This window comes from Triticum dicoccoides, chromosome 1B (assembly GCF_002162155.2).
Source record: "Triticum dicoccoides isolate Atlit2015 ecotype Zavitan chromosome 1B, WEW_v2.0, whole genome shotgun sequence".
Lineage (NCBI taxonomy): Eukaryota > Viridiplantae > Streptophyta > Magnoliopsida > Poales > Poaceae > Triticum > Triticum dicoccoides.
The window spans coordinates 152,302,245-152,328,480 of NC_041381.1; the positions used below are offsets into that span (position 1 = coordinate 152,302,245).

At 45.5% G+C, this 26,236-nt stretch overlaps 2 protein-coding genes across 4 annotated transcripts; one reads left to right on the forward strand and one right to left on the reverse strand.

Moving 5' to 3' along the window:
- Window positions 1-5,612: 5,612 nt before the first annotated feature.
- On the reverse strand, window positions 5,613-14,958 carry LOC119324527 (LEC14B homolog). Of its 3 annotated transcripts, none has more exons than XM_037598314.1 (10): window positions 14,829-14,958; window positions 14,163-14,595; window positions 13,933-14,052; window positions 12,340-12,417; window positions 12,058-12,228; window positions 8,010-8,087; window positions 7,485-7,657; window positions 7,220-7,375; window positions 6,316-6,376; window positions 5,613-6,216 (listed from the first exon to the last, which is right to left on the reverse strand). In XM_037598314.1, the coding sequence occupies exons 2-10, from the start codon at window positions 14,523-14,525 to the stop codon at window positions 5,998-6,000; spliced, it is 1,419 nt and encodes a 472-aa protein (XP_037454211.1). In that variant the 5' UTR covers window positions 14,526-14,595; window positions 14,829-14,958; the 3' UTR covers window positions 5,613-5,997. The 3 variants fall into 3 exon arrangements, with proteins under 3 accessions (XP_037454211.1, XP_037454216.1, XP_037454220.1); XM_037598319.1 differs by having other exon boundaries at window positions 14,776-14,908; XM_037598323.1 differs by having other exon boundaries at window positions 14,700-14,834.
- Window positions 14,959-15,225: 267 nt separating this feature from the next.
- LOC119324516 (glycerol uptake protein 1-like) lies at window positions 15,226-24,805 on the forward strand. Its single transcript, XM_037598306.1, has 19 exons — window positions 15,226-15,537; window positions 15,633-15,688; window positions 15,778-15,959; window positions 16,050-16,098; window positions 16,791-16,894; window positions 16,991-17,055; window positions 17,675-17,745; window positions 18,166-18,225; window positions 18,667-18,780; window positions 19,268-19,392; window positions 19,480-19,531; window positions 22,436-22,498; window positions 22,712-22,821; window positions 23,143-23,235; window positions 23,334-23,412; window positions 23,791-23,868; window positions 24,033-24,108; window positions 24,203-24,252; window positions 24,327-24,805. The coding sequence occupies exons 1-19, from the start codon at window positions 15,393-15,395 to the stop codon at window positions 24,360-24,362; spliced, it is 1,608 nt and encodes a 535-aa protein (XP_037454203.1). The 5' UTR covers window positions 15,226-15,392; the 3' UTR covers window positions 24,363-24,805.
- The last annotated feature ends 1,431 nt before the right edge of the window (window positions 24,806-26,236 follow it).

Below are 26,236 nucleotides of genomic sequence, written 5' to 3' on the forward strand. Positions count from 1 at the left end.
CCATAGACATGTGTTGTCATTTGATTAGTGGGATCACATCATTAGAAGAATGATGTGATTGACATGACCCATTCCGTTAGCCTAGCACTTGATCGTTTAGTATACTGCTATTGCTTTCTTCATGACTTATACATGTTCCTGTAACTATGAGAATTATGCAACTCCCGTTTACCGGAGGAACACTTTGGGTACTACCAAACGTCACAACGTAACTGGGTGATTATAAAGGAGTACTACAGGTGTCTTCGAAGGTACATGTTGAGTTGGCGTATTTTGAGATTAGGTTTTGTCACTCCGATTGTCGGAGAGGTATCTCTGGGCCCTCTTAGTAATGCACATCACTATAAGCCTTGCAAGCAGTGTAGCTAATGAGTTAGTTATGGAATGATGTATTACGTAATGAGTAAAGAGACTTGCCGGTAACGAGATTGAACTAGGTATTGGATACCGACGATCAAATCTCGGGCAAGTAACATACCGATGACAAAGGGAACAACGTATGTTGTTATGCGGTTTGACCGATAAAGATCTTCGTAGAATATGTGGGAGCCAATATGGGCATCCAGGTCCCGCTATTGGTTATTGACCGGAAACAAGTTCTAGGTCATGTCTACATAATTCTCGAACCCGTAGGGTCCGCACGCTTAACGTTTCATTGACGATATAGTATTATATGAGTTATGTATGTTGGTAACCGAATGTTGTTCGGAGTCCCGGATAAGATCATGGACATGACGAGGAACTCCGGAATGGTCCGGAGATAAAGTTTGATATATGGGATAATAGTGTTTGATCTCTGGAAGAGTTCCGGAATTCACCAGAAGGGGTTCCGGATGTTTCCCGAAATGTTTGGGAACAAGAACACGTTATTTGGGCCAAAGGGGAAAGCCCACAAGGTTTTTGGAAAGCGCAAAAGGAAGTTTTGCGGAGTCCAGGGGCCAGACGCCAGGGTCCCTGGCGTCTGGGTCCAGACGCCGGGAACCCTGGCGTCTGGCCCTAGAGTCCGAGAAGGACTCTTGCCTTTCGGGTGAAACCGACTTTGTGGAGGCTTTTACTCCAAGTTTCGACCCCAAGGCTCAACATATAAATAGAGGGGTAGGGCTAGCACCAAAGAGAGATCAAGAAACACCAAGCTGTGTGCCGGCAACCCCGTCCCCTCTAGTTTATCCTCCATCATAGTTTCCGTAGTGCTTAGGCGAAGCCCTGCGGAGATTGTTCTTCACCAACACCGTCACCACGCCGTCGTGCTGCCGGAACTCATCTACTACTTCGCCCGTCTTGCTGGATCGAGAAGGCGAGGACGTCATCGAGATGAACGTGTGCAGAACTCGGAGGTGCCGTGCGTTCGGTACTTGGATCGGTCGGATCGTGAAGACGTACGACTACATCAACCGCGTTGATAAACGCTTCCGCTTAGCGATCTTCAAGGGTATGAAGATACACTCCCCCTCTCGTTGTTATACATCACCATGATCTTGCGTGTGCGTAGGAAAATTTTGAAATTACTACGTTCCCCAACACTTAGTCCTCGCAAGGATCTCTCTCTCAAATGCTTCGGAGGTGGGTTGCTCTCAAACGACAAAAGCCATGCACTAACTCTGAGCAGCCACCAATTTATGGTGTAGGGGGTGGGCTATTTATAGCCAGGAGTCAACCCGACCTGATATGTCCGAAATGACCCTGGGTCACTAAGGAATTGACACGTTTCCAACGGTCAGATTTCAAACACACGCGGCAGCTTGGCTTGGGCTACAAGCAAAGCTGACTCATCCATCTCTGGATAAGGTTTTCTCTCATTATCTTCGCTCGAAGACATAGGATTTGGTTGAGCATCACTTCTGTCACTCTAACTTTGTTCACTTGGACCCCACTTAATAGTACGGTGGTTCCTATGACTCAATAAAGAAGAAAGGAAGCTACAAAACAACTATGTCTTCGCACTCCATAGTCTTCAAGTGAATATCTTCACGTGTCATAATCTTCGTCATGAATGTCTTCATGAACCACCATTGTCTTCAATGTCTTCACACATTTTTAGGGGTCATTTCTGGTAGGTAAACTGAATCAATGAGGGACTTCTACCTGTGTTATCCTGCAATTCTCACAAACACATTAGTCTCTTAACCACGTTTGTCGTCAATACTCCAAAACCAACTAGGGGTGGCACTAGATGCACTTACACTTCTCCACTATTATGCCTTCAAGAAGGGAACGACGCAGAAAAATGCCACCATCGCCGACCTTGGCAACGTGCCAAGAGTAGGGTTTTCACCCAGATCCGCTCGAGGATCCTCCATCTAGCATCGTGTGCAGGGGACCGCCACCGATCACCGCCGTCGTGCATGGAGCAGGCTGCACCGACCACATCAGATCTGACCGGAGACAAGGCCCATCACGCCGCCGCCGCCGCAGTAGAGGTCAGATCTGATTTGAACCTCCGCCGTCCCGGGCACCGTCTCGATGAGGACTCCGCCGCCTCTCCATGGGACCGCCGCCTCGAATCCATGGATCACAACCGCTACAGTAGTGCCGATCAACTAGAAAAGGGCCTCGCCACTGCCTTCCCCAGAGCCATCTGGACTTCGCCGGAGGGTGCATCGGGCGGCGGCAAGGGGAGGAAAGATGTGACTGGGAAGGAAGATGCGCCAACCGGAAGGGGGCAACGAGGAGGGATCTAGCGTTGGGTGGTGGCGGCGGCGGCGCTAGATCGAGGCTCGCTGAGTCGTGAGTCGCCTATCCTCTCGTCATGGGCTCCCAAGAAGTTTTATTAGAGTGAAAGATGAGTCATATGTTAACAAAGTAGCATGCCATCTGTCCCACAATATAAGACATCTTTGCAAGCTGACAGAAGGAGTACTTCCTTATATCCAACTACTATATATGATGGCTATAAATGACATGACAACATGCTGGCTATATTGTTAACCATGCTCTTTGCATGCCTAGCTGGAGAGCGGCAAGCAAGGTAATTAGCCAATTAAAGCTTAATATAAGTCAACCAAGCAACCTAGGCAGTAAATTAGGGCTTTGCTACTCGTATCGTATACATATATACAACTCATGCTCACCTAACCAGATGTTGGCTACACGAACTGACGCGCTACACTCACGGGAGAAAGTATCAGGTGATACTGAAGTTACGTGCTCCCATGGTACGAGACGACGTGGGTTGTTGGATCTGAAATCCAAGGGTCACAGGATGAGCTCCTCGACTTGTGCCTGAATATCATATTTCTAGAGGTCTTTTCTGAAAAGTTTTAGTAGCCTATCCTCTAACCTTTGGATTTCAGATCCAAGGGCTCACGTCATCTCGTATCATGGGAGCACCTAGCCTCTCGTATCACCAGATACTCTCTCACACCTGCGGGTCAACTACCTCCCACTGGCCTTAGCAAAGTTCTTATTAAGAACCGATAATCCTTTTTTCTTTTGCGGGGCAAGAATCGAGAATCTTATTGATGCATCAATTTTTTTATAGAAATACTCATCAAAGGATCATCCCCTATAACAACACGGCAATAAGAATCAAAGATGCTCATGGTCTGAAGAACCATCTTGGCATAGTTAACAGAGTGCCTGATCGATTGCTTGTGCCGCATGAAAGGCCGCATCAAAATGTACTTCCTCTGTAAAGAAATACAAGGTTGTTTAAATCACTAAAGTAGTGATCTAAACAATTTTATATTCTTTTACGGAGGGAGTAGTACTAGTATGTACGTATATGAAACAATTATCGAATTGCTAGGAAGTGGTCGGCCACTCACATGGACCGAACTCTCTGTCAGGGATGAAGTAGGATAAAAGAAGAAAGAGGTGGAAGCCTGAGAATGAGTGGAGAAGGAAGAAGGTGAGAGCACTTACGCAACGGAAACGGGTGGGGAAACTAATCGACGACTGTGAAGCTCTCCTAGGAGCATCTCTAGCAGCTGCCCTTGACCAATAAAATCATGATATTGGAGGAGTTGGGACAAAAAGCTGCTCCAATGGCTCTCCTTTACCTACTAAATTATTGGTGATCACCAAAAAAATAGTCCACTTTTCCTATTTGGTGGGGGAGTTGGCCTTCTCCCAATCGAAAACCCAATACTGCCAAGTCAGCGCGCCGCCGTCTGACCACCACGCCGCAGCCTACCGCTGCAGCCAAATGTCGTCGGACTGCCGCCACTACATATTGTTGGAATGCCGCCGCACGTCGCCACAAGTCTTCTCGCTACCTGCCGGGCACGGGAAGAGGACAAGTAGGAGCCGTGTCAGAGTTATGACATGCATTAAAATATATTGACCCATTCTCTTCATTTCCAACATTTGGATGAATGGGGTTAAATGGAGCATAAATTTAGTTGATCCAGTGGCCAATATTAATTGGCCAACCCAACAATTTGACGCAGTCACCCCACACCACTCGTGGGCCGCACAAGGCCGGTCTCTCTCCATCGCACGACCGGACTGAGATCCCCCTCCCTTCTGACCAAGCGATGATGCAGCCGCCCTGTGCCGCCCAAAGGCCGTCTCCTCAGATGCACACGGCTGGTTGCATCCTCGTGGACCTGCCCTTCGTCACATAGTAGCTTAGTACTTTTCCTTTCTTGCAGTTAATTGCTTCATTTGGACTGTCCAATCACAAAAATGAATGACCCCCTTAAGGTGATGTACCATAAAAGATCTCATTAAACATAGTTTTCGAGCAAGAAGTTTGAGTTTAAGATCTTGCCAACTCAGTATTAAAAAATATGCGGCCTCTCTTCATCGGTTCGAATATTTAGATGAATTGACTAAAGCATGAATTTATAAAGTGCCCCTGCTGCAAGTGAAGGGTGATGAAGGTCTACACCATGATTGATCCTACTCCCATTCTACCGACAATTAGCCGTGCACAAATGCAGTCGGAGACAGTTGGAGCTAGTAATCTTTGCTACGTTTCATCAGCAGGACAAAAGAACAGAGAGAGGAGTTGAGAGGTGAAAGATGCAATTGTAATTGCTGCTAGTGGCCATGATGTGCTAGCACATAGGCTGGACGCCATTTGTGAGGGTCCTTGTTTGGATTAGGATGCTTTGATTAGGTTAGTGAAGTGGAAGTGAAATGATGCATTGACTGGGTAATTGCATCTCTTTTGGTGATGTTGCAAAGAAATGATGCATTTGTTATCATATTTGTGCAATTCTGTCAATGACAGTGAGTAGAAGTCAGACGAAGTTACTGGCAATAGGTTCCTATCCTATTAAACATCATCACATCACTACTCTTTGCACATTACCCGAAGACAATATTTTGCCTGAATAATTGCATGATGCCACCATCGGCGAATCATTGCATGCACGCGTAGTGCATCTAAAGTTTCTACACTTTCACCTCGCTAAGTATTATGTTTTGCGACTTTACGAAATTGGCAGCTGCACATGAATGCACAACCAGCCCTAAACTGGCAACACGTAACACAAAAGAACCACATAATGGCCAGCCTATACACTCATTATGGTCCTATACCCGTCGATGAGAGATGCCGTCGCCCTGCCAAACACCAATGTTCGCGACTCACAGACCACGAACACATCAATGTAACTGGAATGACAGGGACAAGATTCTGGGGATGAAACCACACCCGCAGGTCAAGTTGTTGCATCACCAGCGTTATTTACTCATCACTAAATATACATTTCTGTATGGCAACAGAATGCACATGCATTATTAACTTGCATAGTTACAATTCTCTCAACAACAACAAAAAACTTGCATAGTTACATACGACTTTGTCACTGACGCCACCTGATCGACTGCAAACAAATTTACAAAAGCAACGGCTACATCTTGTTAACATCACTATTTTCTATCAGTGACAGCAAGAGGAGCACAAGTTGCCTCAGACATACAATGCATGACTGCTTGTGCTTATACTGCCATACAAGCACATCAATCATAAACCGCCACAACCCAACATAAAGGTTCATCACGAGCTCGCCTCGGCTCTGCTTATCACGCCATGTCCTCTGCAACTTACTACAGGGCAAAAGAGAGCCCGTATGTCTGGTCGTAAGGGCTAGTCCTCTGCTCGTCGCACGTGAGCACCGAGGGGTCCTCGTTGTCACCTGATGCCTCCCACCGGGCCAGATAGCCGTCCCAGGAAGAGCTTACGAGCGTTGGACAATAAGGATGCCAGGTGCAGTCTCTGATGATCGAACCGTGCCACGAGAGCTTCTTCACGGTCGCCCCGGTTACCTGCACGAGCAGCAGGCTTGTAGTGGATAACAACAATCTGCAAACACTGAAGTAGGCATACTATAATTTGGAAAATGTGGGAAGATTGGATTTACATACCACATCGTAAATATGCACTGAATCGTCACTTGATCCAGTGTATATGTACCTCTGGCCCGTGCTGCAAAAGATAACACAAGAATGAAAGAGAAAACAATGAGGTGACTTGCATAGTTCGGAGTTACACATGATCCATGTTGATCTAAATGTCTGTTGAAAATGATAATTTAAATGCATTGTGGCCAATAATGTGACATCATCACAAGTTTGATTTCAAGTGGGTACAAACTATAGCAACCAATGCTGTTGGGAACCTAGAAACAACTGAATTAGGTTACTTTGTGCGCCAGCTTTTTCACATGGCGATCTCTTCTTGTGCAGCTTACGGGTTAGTACTAGTGTTTCTTTAGACATTTGCATACGGGGCGGGAAGTACCAAATAAATCAAACATCCCAAACTCAACTTATCATGCATATTTGATTTTCAAGCAACCAGACATGATTTGCTTTTAAAAATGCAATCTGATAGGACCACAACTGAATCTTAATTTTAGTGGCCCTGCCTCCCAGATCTGGATCGCAAGCCCAATCTTTCTCTTTTGTGCCACAGACAAACAGACGCATGCGAATCACCACCTTAACAAATCCACAAATTTCACAAAGTTTCTACTGAAGCGCACCAACGTGTGTGCAAATGTGAGCACCAAGATTTGAACCATTGTGGATGGAGTGGTGCCCCCTCCACTCCATCACAATGCCAAGAGTCGCTTTCTGGATCACAGGCCCAATCTGATCTGATCACACCAAATACTCCATACCACAAGACCCAGTAGGATCATAGGGTAAACCAACAATCCAGATTAAAGTGCTAATAACCTTTCCAGCAATAATAAAAGCCATGCTAAGTTAAAAAGCTAATCCAAATTTGAATGTGACAAAGCATAATCCCTAATTCACTCCTAACCTGTGCATTGGAGAGAAGTAGCAGCGGATAAGTGTCCGCAGAACTGAATGACCCCTGTATGTTGCCAGAGACAGATCATTTGGATGCTTATAATATCTAGCATGTGATGGGAACGACATCCATCTGTAGTCCCAGTCATATAATCTTGGTTGTCGTCTGTGAAAAAGGTAGAAATTTGAGAAATATACAAATTTGGGAGTTGTCATGGTCGAATTGGAACAGAACATTGTTAGCATTATGTACATCTGTAAAACAAAAGCATTACCCTTTTACAGTGGCGGACATCTTTCTGACGTCCCAAAGTTTGATAGTCTGATCCTTGCAGTTGGAGATTAGATAACGCCCATCACCACGGCTATCAATACATGTAATCCCATCTAAGTGACCTGTCAAAACACCTGCTGGTTTCTCTCTTACAAGGCAACGCCTATCCCAGACCTAAGAGTTATGAAGTATCATTAGGCTAATGCAAGAATGAGATAAAAGGATGGTGCATATATAAAAGGTTGATCGAACTTCCAACAGGCACTCCATTGTTTACTCTTGTAGCAGAATCTAAACGATAACAGGTTCATTCTTCTCTTTTAAAGCCATCAGAAGCATAAAACTAATGGTTTATTAACTAGTACTCTTCAAGTCCAGCCAGGCAGCTACATTTATTATACACAAAGTGTATTTTCGTTCTGTTCTCTATAAAATATACTAATTACTAGATAGTTGTATTGAAGCAAAATAAAAAGAAGGAAGAGAAGTAAAACAACAATCTAGAGAAGTTAACAAGAATACTGACCTTACAGAGATTATCATCACTTCCAGAGTACAACAAATTGCCACTTTCATCCGCAAAGGTGACCGTGTTGACATCAGACTTGCAGAACCAATGGAGAAGAAAATGAGATTGTGAAAAACAAAGCATTACTAACTTACTCCAGGGCATCCAACAATCATATGAATCTTATACTGCTCAAGTGAGGATGGTTCTAGCTTTGACACCATCAGTACATTATCTACATCCATGTGATTCTGATTTTACAATAAGTTCCTCTTATGTAAAATGTAATAAGTGATTATGCATTAATGCAATGAACTGATGATCCAGTGGTTAAGTCACGATACTCCCATAAACCTAGACTACCTCAAACCTGGAATACATACCCATCATGATATACTGTGATGGAAGAATGAAAACTATATTGCAAAAGTGCTATTTCATTTTGTTTCTTATGTTTCCTCCAAAGCATTTCATCAGTATTCAAGATGGCAGACTCACATTCAATGAAACCGTGTGACTACTTCCAACTACCCAAAAGAAAGTATGGAAAATCTCAAGGTACCAGATACACTTCTATGATGAAAGGACTGAGATATACGGAAAACCGCTTTGGCTCCCGAGCACGCTTGCACATGAAATCTGGACCATGCAATCCTCTTGGGGTTTGCAACACACTGTATTTCTGCATGTATAGCCAGCTTTTATAGACATTTCCAATCGTTCGTGGCCCACACCTGACATCCTAATTAAATGCGGCAATGGCTATTCATGGAAAGAGTGCAGATGGAATTTTACGTCCTTGTCTGACATGCTAGACTTTCTGGACGGACTTCTAGCAGGAACCAAGCTAGCATTTCGGCAATACTGAAAACTCACAAAGTGAATTGCTATCATTTTATGAGACTGCAAATGGAAAATTCCAGTGAAAAATTGAGTGTACGCCTAGGCGCGCTGAGGGGAGGCCTACCGCTTCGCTTTTGGGTTAAGCGCTGAAAAAAGCGCTCGGACGCCTAGGGTTAGACAAAGGATAGCGGGGTGAGAGAGACATAGGAAAGCAAGGCGACCTTGCATCGCCAGATCTGGGGCTTTCTTCCCCGACCTCACCATCCATCTTCTTTCCCGACCTAGCGCCGCTGCACCTCGAGATCTTATTCCTGACCTTGCTGCTGCCAGCTTTCTTCCCCCTCCCCGACCTCGGGCTCCTACTCATCTCTCCTTCCCCAACATGCTTGCTATTTTAGGCTTATATACATGCCTCTTCCCCGATCTTGAGCTCCTCCCCATCTAGGCTGGAGCCTGGTGGCTTTTCTTCCCCGATGCTGCTGCTGCCAGCTTTCTTCCCCATCCCCGACCTCGAGCTCCTACTCATCTCTCCTTCCCCAACATGCTTGCTATTTTAGGCTTATATACATGCATTACATGCTATGAAAACTGATTTTTGGGTGCCCTTGTTCCTGTCCGTACTACATCCGTACATAATGCTTAAGCGCGCCCAGGTGCCGCTTAAGCTGTCACTGAACTAAGCGGAGGCACAACACTCGCTCAGCGCCTAGCGCTTAAAAAACCTTGGAAAATTCTCTACAAGATAAAATTCATCTCATCTTGCAGACCTGCTCTACATACGCACAAGCAAATATAATAGTTGAACGCATGCTGAAAGTGATTATTCACACCCACTAATAGCCTAATTGGCATGCCGTAATGGTGAAAGTGATCGGTCTTCGATCTGGCCATCAACATGTTCCGGAACGGCCGCCGGAGATCTTGCTCACGATATCTGGATAGGTTAGATTCCGGTCGTGCACGTCCATATCAGCCTAAGAGATTCTGGGGGCGTGGTGCCAAACTCTGTTGGCTTCTCAATTTCCATGGCTTCTCAATTTCCATGGTGCAGACAGCGGTGGAGAAGCTCATGATGGCCGAGATTGGAGGATCAGTTAGACAGATGGAGCCTTGGTGGCGATGGAGTCAGCCAGGTGTCAGATAACTCTCAGGAGCAGCAGTAATAAGTGGGGGTGGCAACACTGGCGGATTTCATTTTTGTGGCACTCCTCGGGTGCCAAGTCATGACTTTCAGGGTGAAAACCTAAGGTCTGACCTTCATTGGTTGTGCCTGACAATTGCCTTGCTGAAGGAATTGTTTTGAGAGCGCGGACGTTCTCCAGGGTGAAAACCTAGGATCTTGGATTGGGCAACAACGGTGCTTGTGCGCTGTTCCCTTCTTGGAGGCGTTGCTTTTCAAGACCTTTTATGTTTTCCGCATGTTGTAATAGGTGGCGGTATGTGTGCTGCTGTTGAGAGGAGTCGGTCGCTGTGGCGGGACCTTTCTTTTTATTTTCTCCTTTGGCTGTGTGCATCCTGGATGTCTTTATGACATCTTGTAGATGCAGAGGCTGGGTGTAATTGGTATCTTCGCGATATTAATATATTCCCCTTTTCAAAAAAAGTAATAGTCTGTATGGTAAGTCATGACATCTGTACAGAATTTGTCATGCCGTAATGGTTTGTATGGTTAGTCATGACATCTCTACAGAATTTGTCATGCCGTAATGGTTTGTATGGTAAGTCATGACATCTCTAATGGAAAATTCTACGCATCACCACTACAAGATAGAACTCATCTCATCTTGCAGACCTGCTCTACATACGCACGAGCACATATAATAGTTGAACGCATGCTGAAAGTGATTATTCACACTCACTAATAGCCTAATTGGCATGCCGTAATGGTTTGTATGGTAAGTCAAGACATCTCTACAGAATTTGTCCTCACACATCGACTTCATCATCTAATGCTCAACCTGCTCTTGCCGTACCAAATTCCAAATCCAATCTCCTAGGAGTTGAGGCTGTAAAGGTCATATGCCTAACCCAATGAATCGACCGTCGTCTCTCATGTCAGGCTCATGGTATTTCAATTCTCTTAACCAAACCCCTGATCAACCTCTTGAGTACTCCAACTCGATCTGTTGGCACATTTCGCACAATCACATGGAGCAGACCTAACACGTCAACTTGTATCCAACAGGCTTCAATTCTTGATACTAATTTTCTCCGAAGGAAACAATGCACACATGTTTTTAACTTTCAGTCCAGCTAACACATGAAAAATGAACTGCACATTTACCATTGCTAGAACGAAGAAAATGTCTCTTGATCTTGGAATGAATTTTTCATTTGCATGTAATGTGCACATTGTTTTATTTCTACTTTGCTATGCCAATCGCCAAATGAATCGAAGATATACTGATTTTTTTGCGGGGGAATCAAACATATACTAATATCACCGCTAAAGCACCGAAGATACTTCCGAATTAACATGAGCTACGTTTTAATCTGAAATCACATACAAAAATAATGACTAGACACTTGTAAAAACAGGCTGCCATTGACTGAAGATAGGGAGCAGTACTTGACTGAATTGCCCGTCGAGCTACAAATCGAATAGTTACTACTTCCAAGTACTCGATTATCACGTTTCCGGCCGATTGCCCAGATTCACTATGAATTCCAGTGCTAAGATTCACAGCTTCTTCTTCCTCCTACTATGTGCTATTCGTTTGCTCCATCAATCTAATCCAGCTCAGTTTCTGAGCCGTTGGTTATGTTTGTGTGATACTGTACCATGGACGGTCCAGGTGCTAGGGGCTGCCGGCCTAACGTCGCTACAGGCTCTCATAGAGTTATTGGTCCACAGGACGCCTCCGCATACATACGTCTTATCTGTACTCATCATTATTGCTGGGCCGTAGCCAGGTAAAATACAAAGAGATACAATGCCAAAGACAGCACAACCCTTACATCGCCAAGGATGGCACGACCCAAAGAACGCGTGAACACCATAACCCTTTTATGATGTTGTTTAGGAATTTCAAGTGATGGTGATTTGCTTTGACCTTTGAGGCAATAATTGTTCTTGTGTGGATAACAAGCATTTTTTTAGGAATCTTAAACATGGTATGGAATGAGATAGCCGAGACAACATGGTATGGAATGAAAGAAAGAATAAAGCAGCCAGAGAAATGATTGAACCAAGATGCATATGGCTAATCGAGTTATTTCATACCGTATGAGCACGGATACGGTCAGACACTTTATTTGCTCCAAGATCATAGACATGTATTGAACAATCATTGTTCCCAACAACTACTTCTCTACCATCTTTTGAAAATTTCACAGAGAATATCCCGAAAGAGTATTCATCGTCATCACAGAATTCCAAACCCTCGTGAATTTCCTGCAGAAAAAGAAACATTCAAAAAATGGATTACATGCACATCACTTACATTTTATGAGTACGGCATGACCACATGAGCATGCAGTCATAGTTTCAGAGTATAGAACATACAGTAACATTAGCATCCGATTCTCTTCCAGCATTCTGCACATTCACAATGTGAACAATAGGCGACAAACTGGAATAGGCCTGTGAAGGATTGAATGACTTGAGTGAAAAATGAATAAGAAAGCATATAAACGAGCATGAAATAACCAGAATACAACTTGATTAGTCAGCAAAGAACTGCATAAAAAACCCCAGAAAGGTACACCTCAAGGAATAATTTTCCAGAGAAAAAGTGAGTGTTGTGTGTAAATTTGATTTAACTTTCAACTTAAAATGGTAACGTAAAGTAGCAAACCTTGCGATGAGTGATTGAGTAAATGCTATCAAAAAGCAATTGACATCGTGGTGGCTTTTCAAAAGCCTTGTCTTAGGGGGTTAACTTTTATTTTTGGATACAGTATGTACTTCAAAGCATTATTTTGAAGTATATGGCAAAGTATTGAATATGTAGAGCAATCAGCCAAATTTTTGCCTAATTTAATGCAACATCTCCATGCAATTAACATTGGTACACATATCGGTGTGCTGCGCACCCGAGAGGCAAACGTCTGCGTCCGAATCCAAATGCACTACATAAATATCTTAAGAGAAAAACTATTGGACATGGACTATTGCGTACAAACTAAATTTAGGCCTCTTCCAATACATTGGAGCTTGCGTGAGGTGCTAAGTGCATTAAAAAGCTTAGCAACTAGTCTCCACCGTTCAGGATACTCCTTTCGGTCTTTGCGATGTTTGGTTATAAGAGAATGTTGCACTTCAGGAAACGCGTATAGTGGCCTTCGTCGATGGGACAAACGCTCCAGTGTATGCATTACAAGGCAACTAGCATTTTGTCATGGAAGTTCGTGAAAGAATGTTCTTGTTTTTCGTTGGAAAAACCAACGCCGACGTCAAGATCAGTCTCCTTTCCTTTCTCTTTTCGGGAGCAGAGCTGAAAAAGACGGGAAATTCCAATGATTCCTTGTTCATTATCATGTCAATTCCTCACAATCGCTCTTTGTGATGCTGCGGAACCATGGCAATTAGGATCTCAAGACGCAGCAACACCTATGATGCAAGGAATCATTGACTAAGTGCATAGGTGCTTAGCTTTTGTAGCTAAGCTTTCTGTATTTAATTGTTTAATGACTAAATTTCTTCATGCATCGGTTAATAGACATTTTACATAGGTCCACGCGCTTAGTACCGTTTCTTCCTAGGGTCACCACAATGTTCTCTCTCCTCTTTAATTCCTTTACCACAATCATTTTTTTGCCTATGTGGCACCCTTAGCACCTGTACACCATGGAGCACTGAGAAGGGCCTAAGAGTTGTCGTCTTGCCATAAGTGTTGGTTGTATTGGCCTAGTCTTAGGCTTATAAAGAATGCTTTTTCCCTATCACTGCATTGAATCGCAAGCTTTGCGTTTTCTCAAAAATGAAAGTGCAGCCAAATGTCAGTGCTATAGTGATCTGTTTTCCATAACCAGGTAATGCAATCAGTGCTTCAATCTTTAACTATTCATTTTATCTATGTCCAAGAATTATCAAGAAAAATAATGGTTGATCCAACCCAAGAGAGAGAGAGAGAGTATGGGAGCAAAACAGACTTACAAGGTATCGCTGGTCAGGGGAGAGAGCAATATCTGAAACCGTCCACCTCATACTTCTGCAGCTTATGTTCTTATGAACCTTCCACCCTCTATCGGCATCGTAAACTCTGATGCGGCTTCCCTTATCATCAAATTTAGGAATGTAGAGAAAGATTAGCCACAATAGCTGCACAACTTAACCATTTGCCTTGTAAAGAAGAAGAAGAAGAAGGAGCATGCAGGATCACCTACCCGAAACCCGGCAACGAGCAGCGAGCCATCGCTGGAGAACTGCGAGACATAGGCCTCGCTATCCATGTCTTCCACGCACCACGGTCCTTCCGACGGGAGGTGCTTCCCGGCGGCGTAGGCGCGGTCGGCCGAACAGAACCCGCCGCCTCCCGAGAGGCCGGACTCCCTCGACGACAGCATCTCGAAAGCCGAGAAGTCCCTCTTCCGCCTGGCGCCATGGATGGCGGCGCGGGTGCCGGGGCACGGCTCCGACCGAACCCGGGTGAGGTGGGACACCTCCTCCTCGATGGTGAACGGCTCGGGCTCGCGCTCCACCTCCTTGAGCGCCCGCCGCCGTCCCCGCAGTCTCCCTGCCGCTGCCATTGCCACTCACCAAAGGGCACAGGAACGAACTGCTTCTCAACACCGGCTTGGTAGGTAGGATTCGCGCTCGCTGTTGCATCAAATGTTCATGGAGCGGATCAATTCAGGGACAGAATTCGGGTATCAGCGTGATTACAGAACACGAAGCAGGCAGGGTTTTGCTCAACCCCGAACCTTTCTCGGCGCTCGAATCAGCGATGGAATGATGGGGTAAAAAAAGCTGAAAAAATTGGGAGCGGATTCTGCTCGCCTGATTGCGTCGCCGGAGCGCGAAATCGAAGCGGGAGGCCGGAGAGGCGGTACCTGGATTGGATTCGGCGGAGTGGCCGGCCGGCGGAGGAAGAAGGGGGTGGGGGAGCGGGGAGGGGAGGGGACTAGACTGTGCCTGTGGGAAATGGGATGGGATCGGGTTTGCGGTTGCGATTGCGGAGAAGGGGAGGGGCGTTTCTGCAAAATACGGGTACCGCAGTCTCGTACCGCTCTCCCTGGCTCGTGGGCCCGGCGCACGGAGGGAGTGCGCTGACGTGTGCGTGCGCGCTCCGCGGGACGAGGCGAGGACGAGGGGGTGGACGCGTGGCCGCCCGTGGTGGGGTCGCGTCGCTGACGTGGCCCGCGGGTTGGGCCGAGATGTGGGACCGAAAACGTAGGCCCAAGGGTGCGTATCGCTGCCCTGAAAGCGGGGACTGGGAGTACGCCTCTATTGCTTCAGCGACGGCGGCTTGACGGGAAGGTGGTTTTGGTCCGAAGCTTTTTAGATCCGACGGCGAGGCACAACCCCGCATCTCCCCCGCCGGCGACCATCAGGGCCGGCGCCCACCGCCTCCCGTTCCCATTCCGCCCTCGATCCTCGCCGCCGCCCGCGCCTCTATGACCGCCCCCGGTTCGCCGGTTTCTCCCGGTGCAAGCAAGATGAGCAGCGTCCCGTGGAAGCGGCTGGAGCTCGCCGCGCTGTGCGCCTACGCGGTGGTGTTCTACAGCGCCATGATCCAGAGGTCGCTTCGCCTCGCACGCGGTACCAACCACCCCCACACTTCCACCTACTCATCCGTCGACATCATCTCAGTGCTGCTCGGCATCACATCGCATTTACTCTCTCTTGACGCGCAGATTACACCGGGAAACTCTACGGCCTGAGAGCTGGATCAATCCCCGGCCGTCTGAACGTGTGTAATTTTGCGCCTTCACCCTTTCAGTTCGCCTCAAGGATTAATAAGAGCCACCCGGTTTGATTTTCCTCGTGTGGATGTCACAGGACTCGTCTGATGGGCAATGGAGAAACTTCCGTGGGAACTTGCCTGTTCTCACCGTTGTCATGGCTGCATTTCTGATTGTTGCGAATGGGCTGCGATACGGCTGTGGCTTGAAGGGCAGAGGGGCCTCGTTGGTCTGGCTTATATTGTCCCTGATCTATCTATGCTACCTACATGGTGCTTGGTAGGCGACCGACTGATCCTAGTTTTATGCCCCTTTTATCTCTTTTTTTATAAATAAATAAACGTGCTAACTTGTTTACTTATGTGACAGTGTTGGTTTCATTCTTGTAATAGCAGGGATTAATTATGCCATAGTCAAGGTCGGTGCTGACATTGTTTTTAAAATTAAAGCTATTGTTCTGATTTCAGTTGTCTAAATATTTTCTTGTCTGTTGTCTGTGTAAATAAACATATAAAGATACTTTTAGGAAAGGAATAATGGAAGGACATGGTAGGCTGATTGGTTCACTAGCTGAACTCTTGTTCTGAATCATTGTCAGTTAAAAGCAACCATCTGTTTCTAGTGGATCAAGTATTTCTAGAAACTTTATCTAGGCAAAGTACTTGTTTGGCCAACGCTGATGTGTGCATTTAAGAGCAAGCCTACTGTCTTGATTATTCGTGTTCCATTCACCAACGTAAACCTGTTAACCATAACAATTATAACAGTTACTCCATTTAAGAATCGAATAGTCAACATAGTGAACATGGTGAAAAGAAAGCCAAGCTTACACCTGATCTGCTATGTGGGTCTATATCATCTTGGCACCATCAGTTGGACTCGATCATGTACGCTGCAGTGACCGAATTGATTTCTTCTTTCTATTGTTAAATAGGTTTGATTAATGGTTACTTGATGAATCTACTAGGTACTAAGCTAAGAGAATGGTCAGAACAAACAAAGAAACACCTTTTATAATTTACCTTTTGAAGCATTAAGCCATTAACAAATTTGGTCTCCTGATATTAATCAAATTAGCATTTATTGTTGACCACAGTCTTTTGTTTGTAGTTATTTGCTCGATATAAGTACTGCACTGGCATCATATGGAGCTTCAACTTAGCTATGCTTACACTTAACCGGGTCTATGAAGGGTATTCATTCTCATTGTTCGGGTGAGATTTTCAATGTCGCTGTACTGTTTCTTGCACTTCCCTTAGTAAGATTCCTTTTCATTTAGGTTCTGATGATATTTATGTTCATATAAATAGGCAACAACTGGCTTTTCTTGATAACTATCGGGGTACATTTCGATGGCACATATGCTTCAATTTTGGTACGATTTCCATGTTGTGTTTGTTACTTGGTTTGACTCTGATTGAAATTTTTTTGACAAATTTTGCTGTTGATTCTTACTGTATGGAAATGTAGGGTTACTCTCACTTGAAATAGTAGTTAGGAGGTTTTGAAAGGCTTAAATTCTGGAGCATTGTTTGTGTTGAATACTTGAATTGCAAAACTAGACTTATAAGTAGTTCATGTAGATCTCATCTAGAGACCACGAGTTATTATCACATGAACTGTGTTAAATTATATTTTTCAGTCGGTAGGAACAGATTCCCCAAACCTCATAGAGTTTCGAACAGGTGAGGCTGTAAACTTAAGCTATCGAATTACATGGTTACTTTCCTCTCCTGTATCAAGTCAATGAACACTTCTTTCGTGATGGTTGCTTTTGTGGGATCAAGTGTCATAGAACTTGACTACCTCATATAGGCAACTGTCCTGCTGTGTATGTTTTATCTGGCTATCACAACAGTTATTTCATATATCACCATAGTGTTCATGCATCATATTTGTGCCTTTTGTGTTACTTCTAATTTGTCTGGATTATTGATATATGCCATTATCATCAAATTTGTTGTTTTTATGCCCTTCTCCATTTCATGTGACAGTTGTATTACGGATGATTAGCTTTGGATGTGATTACTGCTGGACACTTAGTTCGTCTCACTTTGATCACAAGGTACTATGTACCCTGATAACTTAGCTTTCTGTCCTATGTTATGCATATTAAGTTTTGCATCCATGAGATGCTTTAAAATATTTTCTGATTTCCACACATTTATTAAGTAGTTTAGATTTGAAATCAAGCTAATCTCGTGAACATGTGGATGTGCATCCAAATTCAGATGTGAATTCTAGTCCAAGAAGTATTTGTGGTGTTTTCAACTACTCAAATTCAAACTTAAATTGCCAATATTAACTCTCTGATTTTTTTTTGACTCAATTTACTTCTGTTAAAATGATAAGAAAGATCCTTTATTTTGTTTTTGACCATACATTGGACATATTTATATCCCCTGGCATACCATCATCTTCCATTTGCACAGCACAGTATCTTGTTAAATACTGGACTGTGCTGACATGAGCACTCTTGGTACAGAAACACATGCAGAAATGTGAAGTTTGTTATTCTGGCAAGACATGCTACTTTGCTTTGCAGGTACTTCACTATTCCAGTTTACTCGTACCAGTTAAGTTAGAATGTGTATTATCCAGGTGATGTGTAGTATGGCAGTGATAGAAGAGAGACCCACTGTTAGTTTTGGACATGTAAGATTGGTACTGCTTGAGTTTGTCTACAGATAGGTGTTGCACATGGAAGAATGGAACTAGGAATTTTATTTAGAGATGTCGGTAATTTCCAAGCATAAATGAATGGTTGATGTTCAGTTGACGTGAGATTTACCTGTTGTTTTCTATAGGCAGATGCATATAAAGCAGGTCTCAACATTAATATTTCTATTTCTCCTTTTTGCATGTCATGACATTGCGGAATTTCAAGCCCCGTTCAATATCTTTATCTTATAGGCCACACCTTTACAGATTGAGCTAATATTCATTCTTTGTATCTGGTGATAAGATATTACATTGTTCTTGGCAGGAGAAAGGACTCAGCATTGACAAATACACATTCCTAACATATTTATGCTACTTAACATATGCTCCACTCTATATTGCTGGACCTGTTGTAAGCTACAACGCATTTGCAGCTCAGGTTAGTCTTTTATCTAGGTAGTTTTCTGCTGTAGCTGATTTGTCTTATTTCAATTTTGAAAGCTGAAAACAGCAAAAGAAGTGCTTTCTTGAATGATTTTTGGTTATGGATTATGATTTACGAAAGGATTTTTTTTCACATTACTTGATTCTTAAGCTACATAATCAAAAGTTCAAAACAATACATTAATATTTGCAACATTCCGAATGAAACATCTATGAGTCTTATTACAGGCTGTCAGTCTTACCTATTATGCATTCAAACACACATGCTGCCTTCGTAGCTTGAAAAAGGAATGTATGGCATCGACTATACATAACACTAACTGATTTCAATTTCAAATTGTACTTGGTGACTTTATAAACTGTGTTGCAGTAGTCCATAGAAGATTTGATCTGTGTGTTTAAGCAGTGACTTTACTCTTTGGTGCTATAGAGATCCCCCAGTTACATATTACTAACCGGTTGTTTATGTAGCGACCTTGCAGTTAGATGTACCTCAGAAAAACTATTCAGTTGGGCAGATATGTTGTTATGGAGTAAGGTGGATCCTAAATTTCCTTCTAATTGAAGTCATGACACACTTTTTCCACTACAACGCGTTTGTAGTCAGGTACTTCTGTTTATACATTACGATAATCCTTTATTATGATTATCATGATACCCATTCTGAAATTTGAATTAAATACTCTGATGGCAGCCGATTATGGCGGCAGTTGACACCGTTTGAGATCTTCATCATTAGTTATGGGGTAAGATTATATACACATTGCAGTTGATATTCATCAGTAGCCACTTAGGTGAGCGTGTGGCAGTTGATATTCTCACTTGTGCTTATTATTTCTGTTTCAAGTGAAGTTCTTATTAATTAAGTGACCTGCATGTAAGTTTTCTATTTCCATTAAAAACTAAAGAAGTTTCCATTTTCCACTAACGCCTGAATGTTCATGGGCAGTGAGGCAAGTGTGATTTTACTGGGTTCAGGCCCAGTTTTTCAACCTGCAGGCTCAGCCAGATGCCTGAGAAAGCCCAGCAAAGTATAACAATAATTTTAGATAATGTTTGTTAACTTTATTCAGAAAAAAAGGATTTTTGGGCTCGGGCCTGCCTTTTTAGGCTTGTCTTCCTTGACACGGCCTTGCTTTTCTAGGCTGGGTGTTAGAGTACGTAATGGGCCTGGGCTGGCGGTATAGCCCGTTAGTCTTAGGGTTAATTAGAGATAAGGGTCGCTTGCTTAGGGGTCAAGTAAGCCTTGCTTGGGAGTCAAATAAACCTCTCTATATAAAGAGAGGAGATGTATCAATCTAATCAAGCAAGAATTAAGAAGGAAAATCCCTTCCCTCTTGCCCGGCCGTGGGCAAAAAAGGCCCTCGGCCAGCCTTCTCGCGCCGTCCTTCTAGCATCGCCATACCAATTTGGTATCAGCTAGCTTCGGTTCGATCATGTCTTCACCGCCGCCAAGCCCGTCTCTTCCGCTGCCGGTCACCTTGTCGCCTCCGGCGACCACCACGACCGTCGCCCCACTCCTGCCCGCGCCGGGATCCTCTGTCGCGCCCGCCCCCGCTGTCCTCACCTGGGAGGAGGTGTCCGGGGTGCTGCGGGACCTAACCCAGGCGGTCCAGGAGATCCGCCTGTTCTTGGCGGGGTCCCACGGACCGCACCCGGCTGCGCCGCCCATCCCCGCGTCGCCGTGGCTGCCGTGGCAGCCGCCGCACCAGGCGGCCTTCGCCGCGCCGCTGCAGCTGCCATCCATCGCCACCACCGCCCAACCCTGGCTGCAGTGGCAGCCGCCGCTCCTAGCGGCCTGCGCCGCGCCGCTGCAGCTGCCATCCATCGCCGCCACCGCCCAACCCTGGCTGCAGTGGCAGCCGCCGCTCCTAGCGGCCTCTGCCGCGACCGGCGCTCCGCCGCAGCAGCCGCTGCCGCTGCCCGGCACGACACCGCAGCAGCCGCTGCAGCTGCAGCAGCCACCGCCGGTGAGCTCCGCCGCCCAGTATGGGATGCCCTACAACGGGAGTGCGACGACCTCGTTCCCATCAGCGCCGCCGCCATCCCAGGGCGTCCACATCCAGCAGATCAAGTCCCCGCCGTCGCCGTCACCGCTTCCGTCTTGGATTGCTACCCGCCACGTGTCGGCGGCGGTGAGGCTGCAGGCTGCTGCACGCGGCTTCCTAGCGCGTCGGCGTGTGCGGGAGATGTGTGGTCTGCAGCTGCCGCTCCTCCAAGTTTCCCTTCGCTGCGCAAAGGACCTCGATCTCGTCTGCTGCGTCGGGGATCTTGGGCATGCGGTTTCCCCCACGGGCGGCGAGCATGCTGTTTTCTCCGCGGGCAGCGACCTCAAAGTCTGTGACATCGGCGGTTGGGGAGGCGCACCCCTCCTCATCATTCTCCATCGCAAGCCCTCCACTCTTCCTTGTGCGGTGCAGACCAACAGCAGTTCGGCGGGGAGAAGGCAGGGTGTCACCGCCAGGAGCACACCGCGTAGCACCACTGCTTTCCGCCGCCGGCCGCCGCGAGGGCGGCTCTGCTGGTCGCTCTTGCGACCACTTCCAGGTGGCCATACACATGCACTCCTTTGGTCCAGGTGGTGTCCATGGGATCCAGGTGGCTGTACACGTGCACGTCCGACGTGCTGATGGTGTCCACTTTTTGTTGAGGGGTCCAAAATAAAGCATCCCAGTCCATTTCAGGTTGAGAGTCATAAAACAAGCCGAGATGTAAAAGGCTTGTTTTTAGGTGTAAGCTTTGTGTTGCGTCGAGTCATGGTTATAAGTTGGTTAGGCTGCAGCTCGAGGACAAGCTGCATGTCCAGGTGGGGTGTAGTGTTAGAGTACGTAATGGGCCTGGGCTGGCGGTATAGCCCGTTAGTCTTAGCAGCCTGTTTGTTTCGGGGGAAGTAGTATTAGGGAATGGGAATTAGGAGGGCGTGGGGTTTAAATTCCCTTGTTTGATTGGAGGACAGGGGAATTGATGATGGACGGGGAAAGGGAGTTGCCAGTCAAACTCCCACTTATCTCTTCCCACGGGGGGCCCTGGTAATTGGAGGAGGGAATGGGAAATGAGAGAGAGAAAACCAATCGCCATGTTCGTTGCTCACATCCCGCAAGCTGCGGAAACAAGATTCCCACGACTAACTCCCACCCCCAAACCAAACGAGGGATTGGGACTAATAGTCCACTTCCCATGTCTAATCTCTCAGCTAACTCCTACTTAAAAATTCCCATGCCTTTTCCCACGGACTGCCAAACACGCTGTAGGGTTAATTAGAGATAAGGGTCGCTTGCTTAGGGGTCAAGTAAGCCTTGCTTGGGAGTCAAGTAAACCTCTCTATATAAAGAGAGGAGATGTATCAATCTAATCAAGCAAGAATTAAGAAGGAAAATCCCTTCCCTCTTGCCCGGCCGTGGGCAAAAAAGGCCCTCGGCCAGCCTTCTCGCGCCGTCCTTCTAGCAGCGCCATACCACTGGGCCTCTCTAGGCCCTTGCTGGAACCTGCATCAGAGGTTTGACGGATGTAATCTGAATAGGTTTAACTGTAACAATATTGCATTTTCATAGGTCTTTGCATGGGTTGTGATACACTAGACTACCACATTAGTCACTTCTACTATTTCTGATGTCTCTTTTGTTAGCTAACACACTGGAGCTCCTATACAGGTGTTGATCTTTATGTGGTTAAAATTCTTCCTTATTTGGCGCTACTTCAGGTTCTGGTCACTGGTAATACAACATTGAAATTCTGTACTTAATATGCACCGTTAGTTCATTTTGCAGCACTGCATACTTCCTCTTGAAGTGACAACTCTCAGTTTGTTGTATTTTGTGCTAAAAATGAACTAACTATGTCTTTGTTGCTGGACAAATGTTCTTGTTTATGCTGAAATTCAAGTGGACATAAACATACAAGGATTTAACCTTGGCATTTTATTACAGGTAGGAGGAGTTGAGACACCTGAAAACATGCCTAGGTGCATAAATAATTGTCCTGACCTGGAGAGTTTCTGGAAAAGTTGGCATGCTTCCTTTAACAAATGGCTGGTCAGGTCTGTGTAGAAGTACCCGGCTTAAGTATTATGGTACCATGCTAGCAATTTTTCCCATCTAGTTTACTGTTATTCGTAGCATCACTGCACTTTGATGTATACATAAGGTAATGGGATGGGATGCATATAATGATTAGCAAATCTTTCCTACTACTTACATAAAAAGTGCACGAAGTTCAGAACTTCAGATATAGTTAATCCCATGGCCCATGCATGGAGCTCTAGAGTTGGTATATGTCTATACAGAGGTGCATTTGCAGTCAATACACAGGCATTGGTTAAGCCCAGAGTATAAGTTGCATTATCCATCTCTTGTTGCAGGTACGTTTACATACCTCTTGGTGGGTCTCGAAGAAAACTACTTAGTATCTGGGTTGTATTCACATTCGTAGCAGCCTGGCATGACCTGGAATGGTACCTTTCAAACAATCTCCTTAAGTCTTGTAAACATCCAAGTTGTGAACAAACTTGTGTAACTTACATTGACCATTTGGTTGCCTTCTCTTAAACAGGAAACTTATTTCATGGGCATGGTTAACATGCTTATGTTTTGTCCCTGAAATAGTGATCAAGTCTTTTTCCAACTTCCAGGTAATCTCCGAAGGTTATTATTGGCCACTCTTGCAGTTTATCTGCTTTTTATCAAGTTTCAGTTTTTCTGAACCGCTTGCCTGGTGACTGAATTTAGCTTACTGCATCAACTTACTTTTTTTGCTTGGAGAAAGTCTGACACTCTTTAAATCTGAAGTTAAGGAAGACATAGAAATTGAATGTCCAAACAACAAAGCTCACATGATCTCTAGGTATCTGCAGTACCACAACAATGTGTGGTCTTGTTCCTTTTATGCTAGACGTTTCAAGTCTATATGTTTGTTCTCTCCTGCACGCATATATCTTTCAGCATTCTTGCTAGACGCTTCAATTTTACATTGTTAGCAAGTAATACTTCCAAAACAATATTTTCTGCAGGCAAAAAGTACCCTTGGGCGGTTCATTCGTCGTGAATTATGTGCAATTGCTGGTGCTGTGACAGTCAGCTCCCTTATGGTACTTTTCCTCTTTATATTTGAGTGTTAATTTGTCACAATTTTCTGCACAATCTTCAGACATGTAGAGATTATGAGCTACAGACTAGATTAGTTAGCTAGGAGTACTACCTAAATTCTTGGTTGTAAGCAAACTGCTGCTCCTTACATGTCCAATGCGTGTAGGTGGCAAACCTTGTTGGCTACGTTGTAGGGCCGTCAGGCATTAAGGTTCTGATGTCGCGGATGCTCCACAAGGATGGTGAGTTACATGTTCACATCCATTACTTGTAATACAGTTTCGTTGGTGAAATGTACACAAACTATGTAGCTAATACATGTCTCCGTTTTTGCAGCTCTTCCTGGCCTTGGCATCATATTCGCTACTTTCTATGTGGCCGTCAAGGTGATTATTTGCTAATAGTTTATTTTGAACTCACACAAATGGATCTTCTCATTGTTCGTTAATATTATTTGCAGCTTATCTTTCATGTACGGGACGCTAGAAAGACTTAACGGGTGACAAGAACAACTATGCGGGTTTGTCTGTGAACTCGGTGACGTTGCAGGCATCGTGATAACATAACAGGCTTCCACCACTGCTTTGTTGGCTTTGTTTGACACAAGCAAAAAAGCTCATGTAGGCATTGACCCTGGGATTCCTTCGCTGTAGGTTGGGGCCTATTAGGCCTGCTGGTGTTCTATCCCTGCGTATGATCTTTTGAATTTGGTTGGCCTGGGGTGACATCACGGAACGTATGCTTGTAACGACGATTCCCGTTTTGTTGCTTCAATGCCTGCGACCGGCAACTCGTCGTTTTTCGCTACTGTTTATATTCGCGCTAATTCAGCGGAGTTACTTGGCTGAACTGAAACGGTGGGGTTATTCTACTGTATTCGACTGTTGGACTGATGAACTCAACCCTTTTGGGAAATAGTAGTAATCTCCGTAGTGCCTATTTTACAACTGAGTGGAAATAAAAGGAGAATCTCGGTGCGGGTGGGGGTTTACTGTTTGACTTTTCTAAGATCTCAGCGATCGGTTTCTATTTCAGAAATAATAATGGGTGAACTAAAGCTGTTGGATCCTGAACAAACGCATGTCATTCAAAAAAGGAAATGTTTTCCGTTGGTGCATCGGCCGAACGCTCGGCCGGTCGCGTGCGACTAGTACGACTCCGCTTGAACAAAAACAGTGCCTGGGTGCCCACGTGACCACGATAGCCCAGCCCACTTGGCCCACAACCACTCGTTCTCATCCACTCATTCACCCCGTTTCTCATCTCCTACCTTCAGTGAACGGCCAAATCAAGTCGTCGGAGAAACCACCTCCGCTTCCATGCTCCTATGCGCTGCTCCTCCCATGCGCTGTTCCGCCGTGCATCTCCCTCCTCCCTTCCCCCCACCCCACCCCCACCCCGCGCTCCTGAATCTCGTGATGCGATGGCTACAGCCGCAAATCCACAACTGCGTGCTTGGCTGGAAACGGCCAGCCCAGTGCTACAACGGGCGACAGCTGTAGATGCCAGCTCCGGCAGCGACCATTTTGGTTGGTAAAGCTTCAACCTTCGGCTGGATTTTTTGCTGGAACCACTGATTGGGGATGTTACAAGAAGGGGCATTTTTGGCTGGAACCATTTTTTTTTTGCTGGAACCGACCCATGTTTTTGCTACCACCCACTCACTTCAAATCTGCTACCATGGTGATTTTTTTTGCTGGAATCAGCGAACCACTTTGCTACAACCGTTTTGGTTTTTGTTACTATTGTTTGTTTTGTGATTTTTTGCTACATCCATCTCCATGACATGGCCTATTTTTTCCAGTCAATTTTGCTACAACCATGCTTTGATTTTGCTGGAAACGAAGACAATTTTTGCTACAATCATTTTTTGATTTTGTTGGAACCGAAGATAATTTTTGTTACATCCACCAGGCGACGATGGCTTTCTTTTTGCTGCAACCGTCTCGGATTTTTGCTACTACAGGAGTTGCCATTTTGCTACTACCAGAGCCTTGCTCGAAGCATCAGGAGTTTTTGCTACCACCCCTTTTATTTTTGTTTCGATTTTTGTTGGAACCAGCCTAAAAATTGCTCCAACCGTCGTTCAATTTTGCTGGAACCGGCATTTTTTGCTTCGCCGGTGGCGGTGAAGGCGGGTGGCGTTTTGCTTCGCCAGCGGCGGCTAGGCTGCGAGCACCGGCGGCGAGCAGAAGCAACGAGGGTCCAAAGGAGGGCAGCGGGGGCTAGCGTGCGGGATCCCGCGAGCGGCGGCGGCGCTCGCTTTTTGCCCCCTTTTTTTTCCCTGTGCGGAGGATGACGAAAGGGGATGCGGGACAGATCTGACGGTCCCGCGCGTCCAGATCGAGCGGATCGGGTTGGACCGGCCGA

What these genes read in the sequence shown, in the direction of transcription:
- LOC119324527 (XM_037598314.1), bottom strand. Translation starts at nt 14,525, where the DNA reads ATGGCAGCGGCAGGGAGACTGCGGGGACGGCGGCGGGCGCTCAAGGAG. An exon ending in ATGTCCGCCACTGTAAAAGG is followed by an intron (nt 7,376 to 7,484) that starts GTAATGCTTTTG and finishes CCTTTTTCACAG; the next exon opens with ACGACAACCAAGATTATATG. An exon ending in CAGTGCATATTTACGATGTG is followed by an intron (nt 6,217 to 6,315) that starts GTATGTAAATCC and finishes CTGCTCGTGCAG; the next exon opens with GTAACCGGGGCGACCGTGAA.
- LOC119324516 (XM_037598306.1), top strand. Translation starts at nt 15,393, where the DNA reads ATGACCGCCCCCGGTTCGCCGGTTTCTCCCGGTGCAAGCAAGATGAGC. An exon ending in TGCTACCTACATGGTGCTTG is followed by an intron (nt 15,960 to 16,049) that starts GTAGGCGACCGA and finishes CTTATGTGACAG; the next exon opens with TGTTGGTTTCATTCTTGTAA. An exon ending in ACAACGCATTTGCAGCTCAG is followed by an intron (nt 18,781 to 19,267) that starts GTTAGTCTTTTA and finishes GCGACCTTGCAG; the next exon opens with TTAGATGTACCTCAGAAAAA.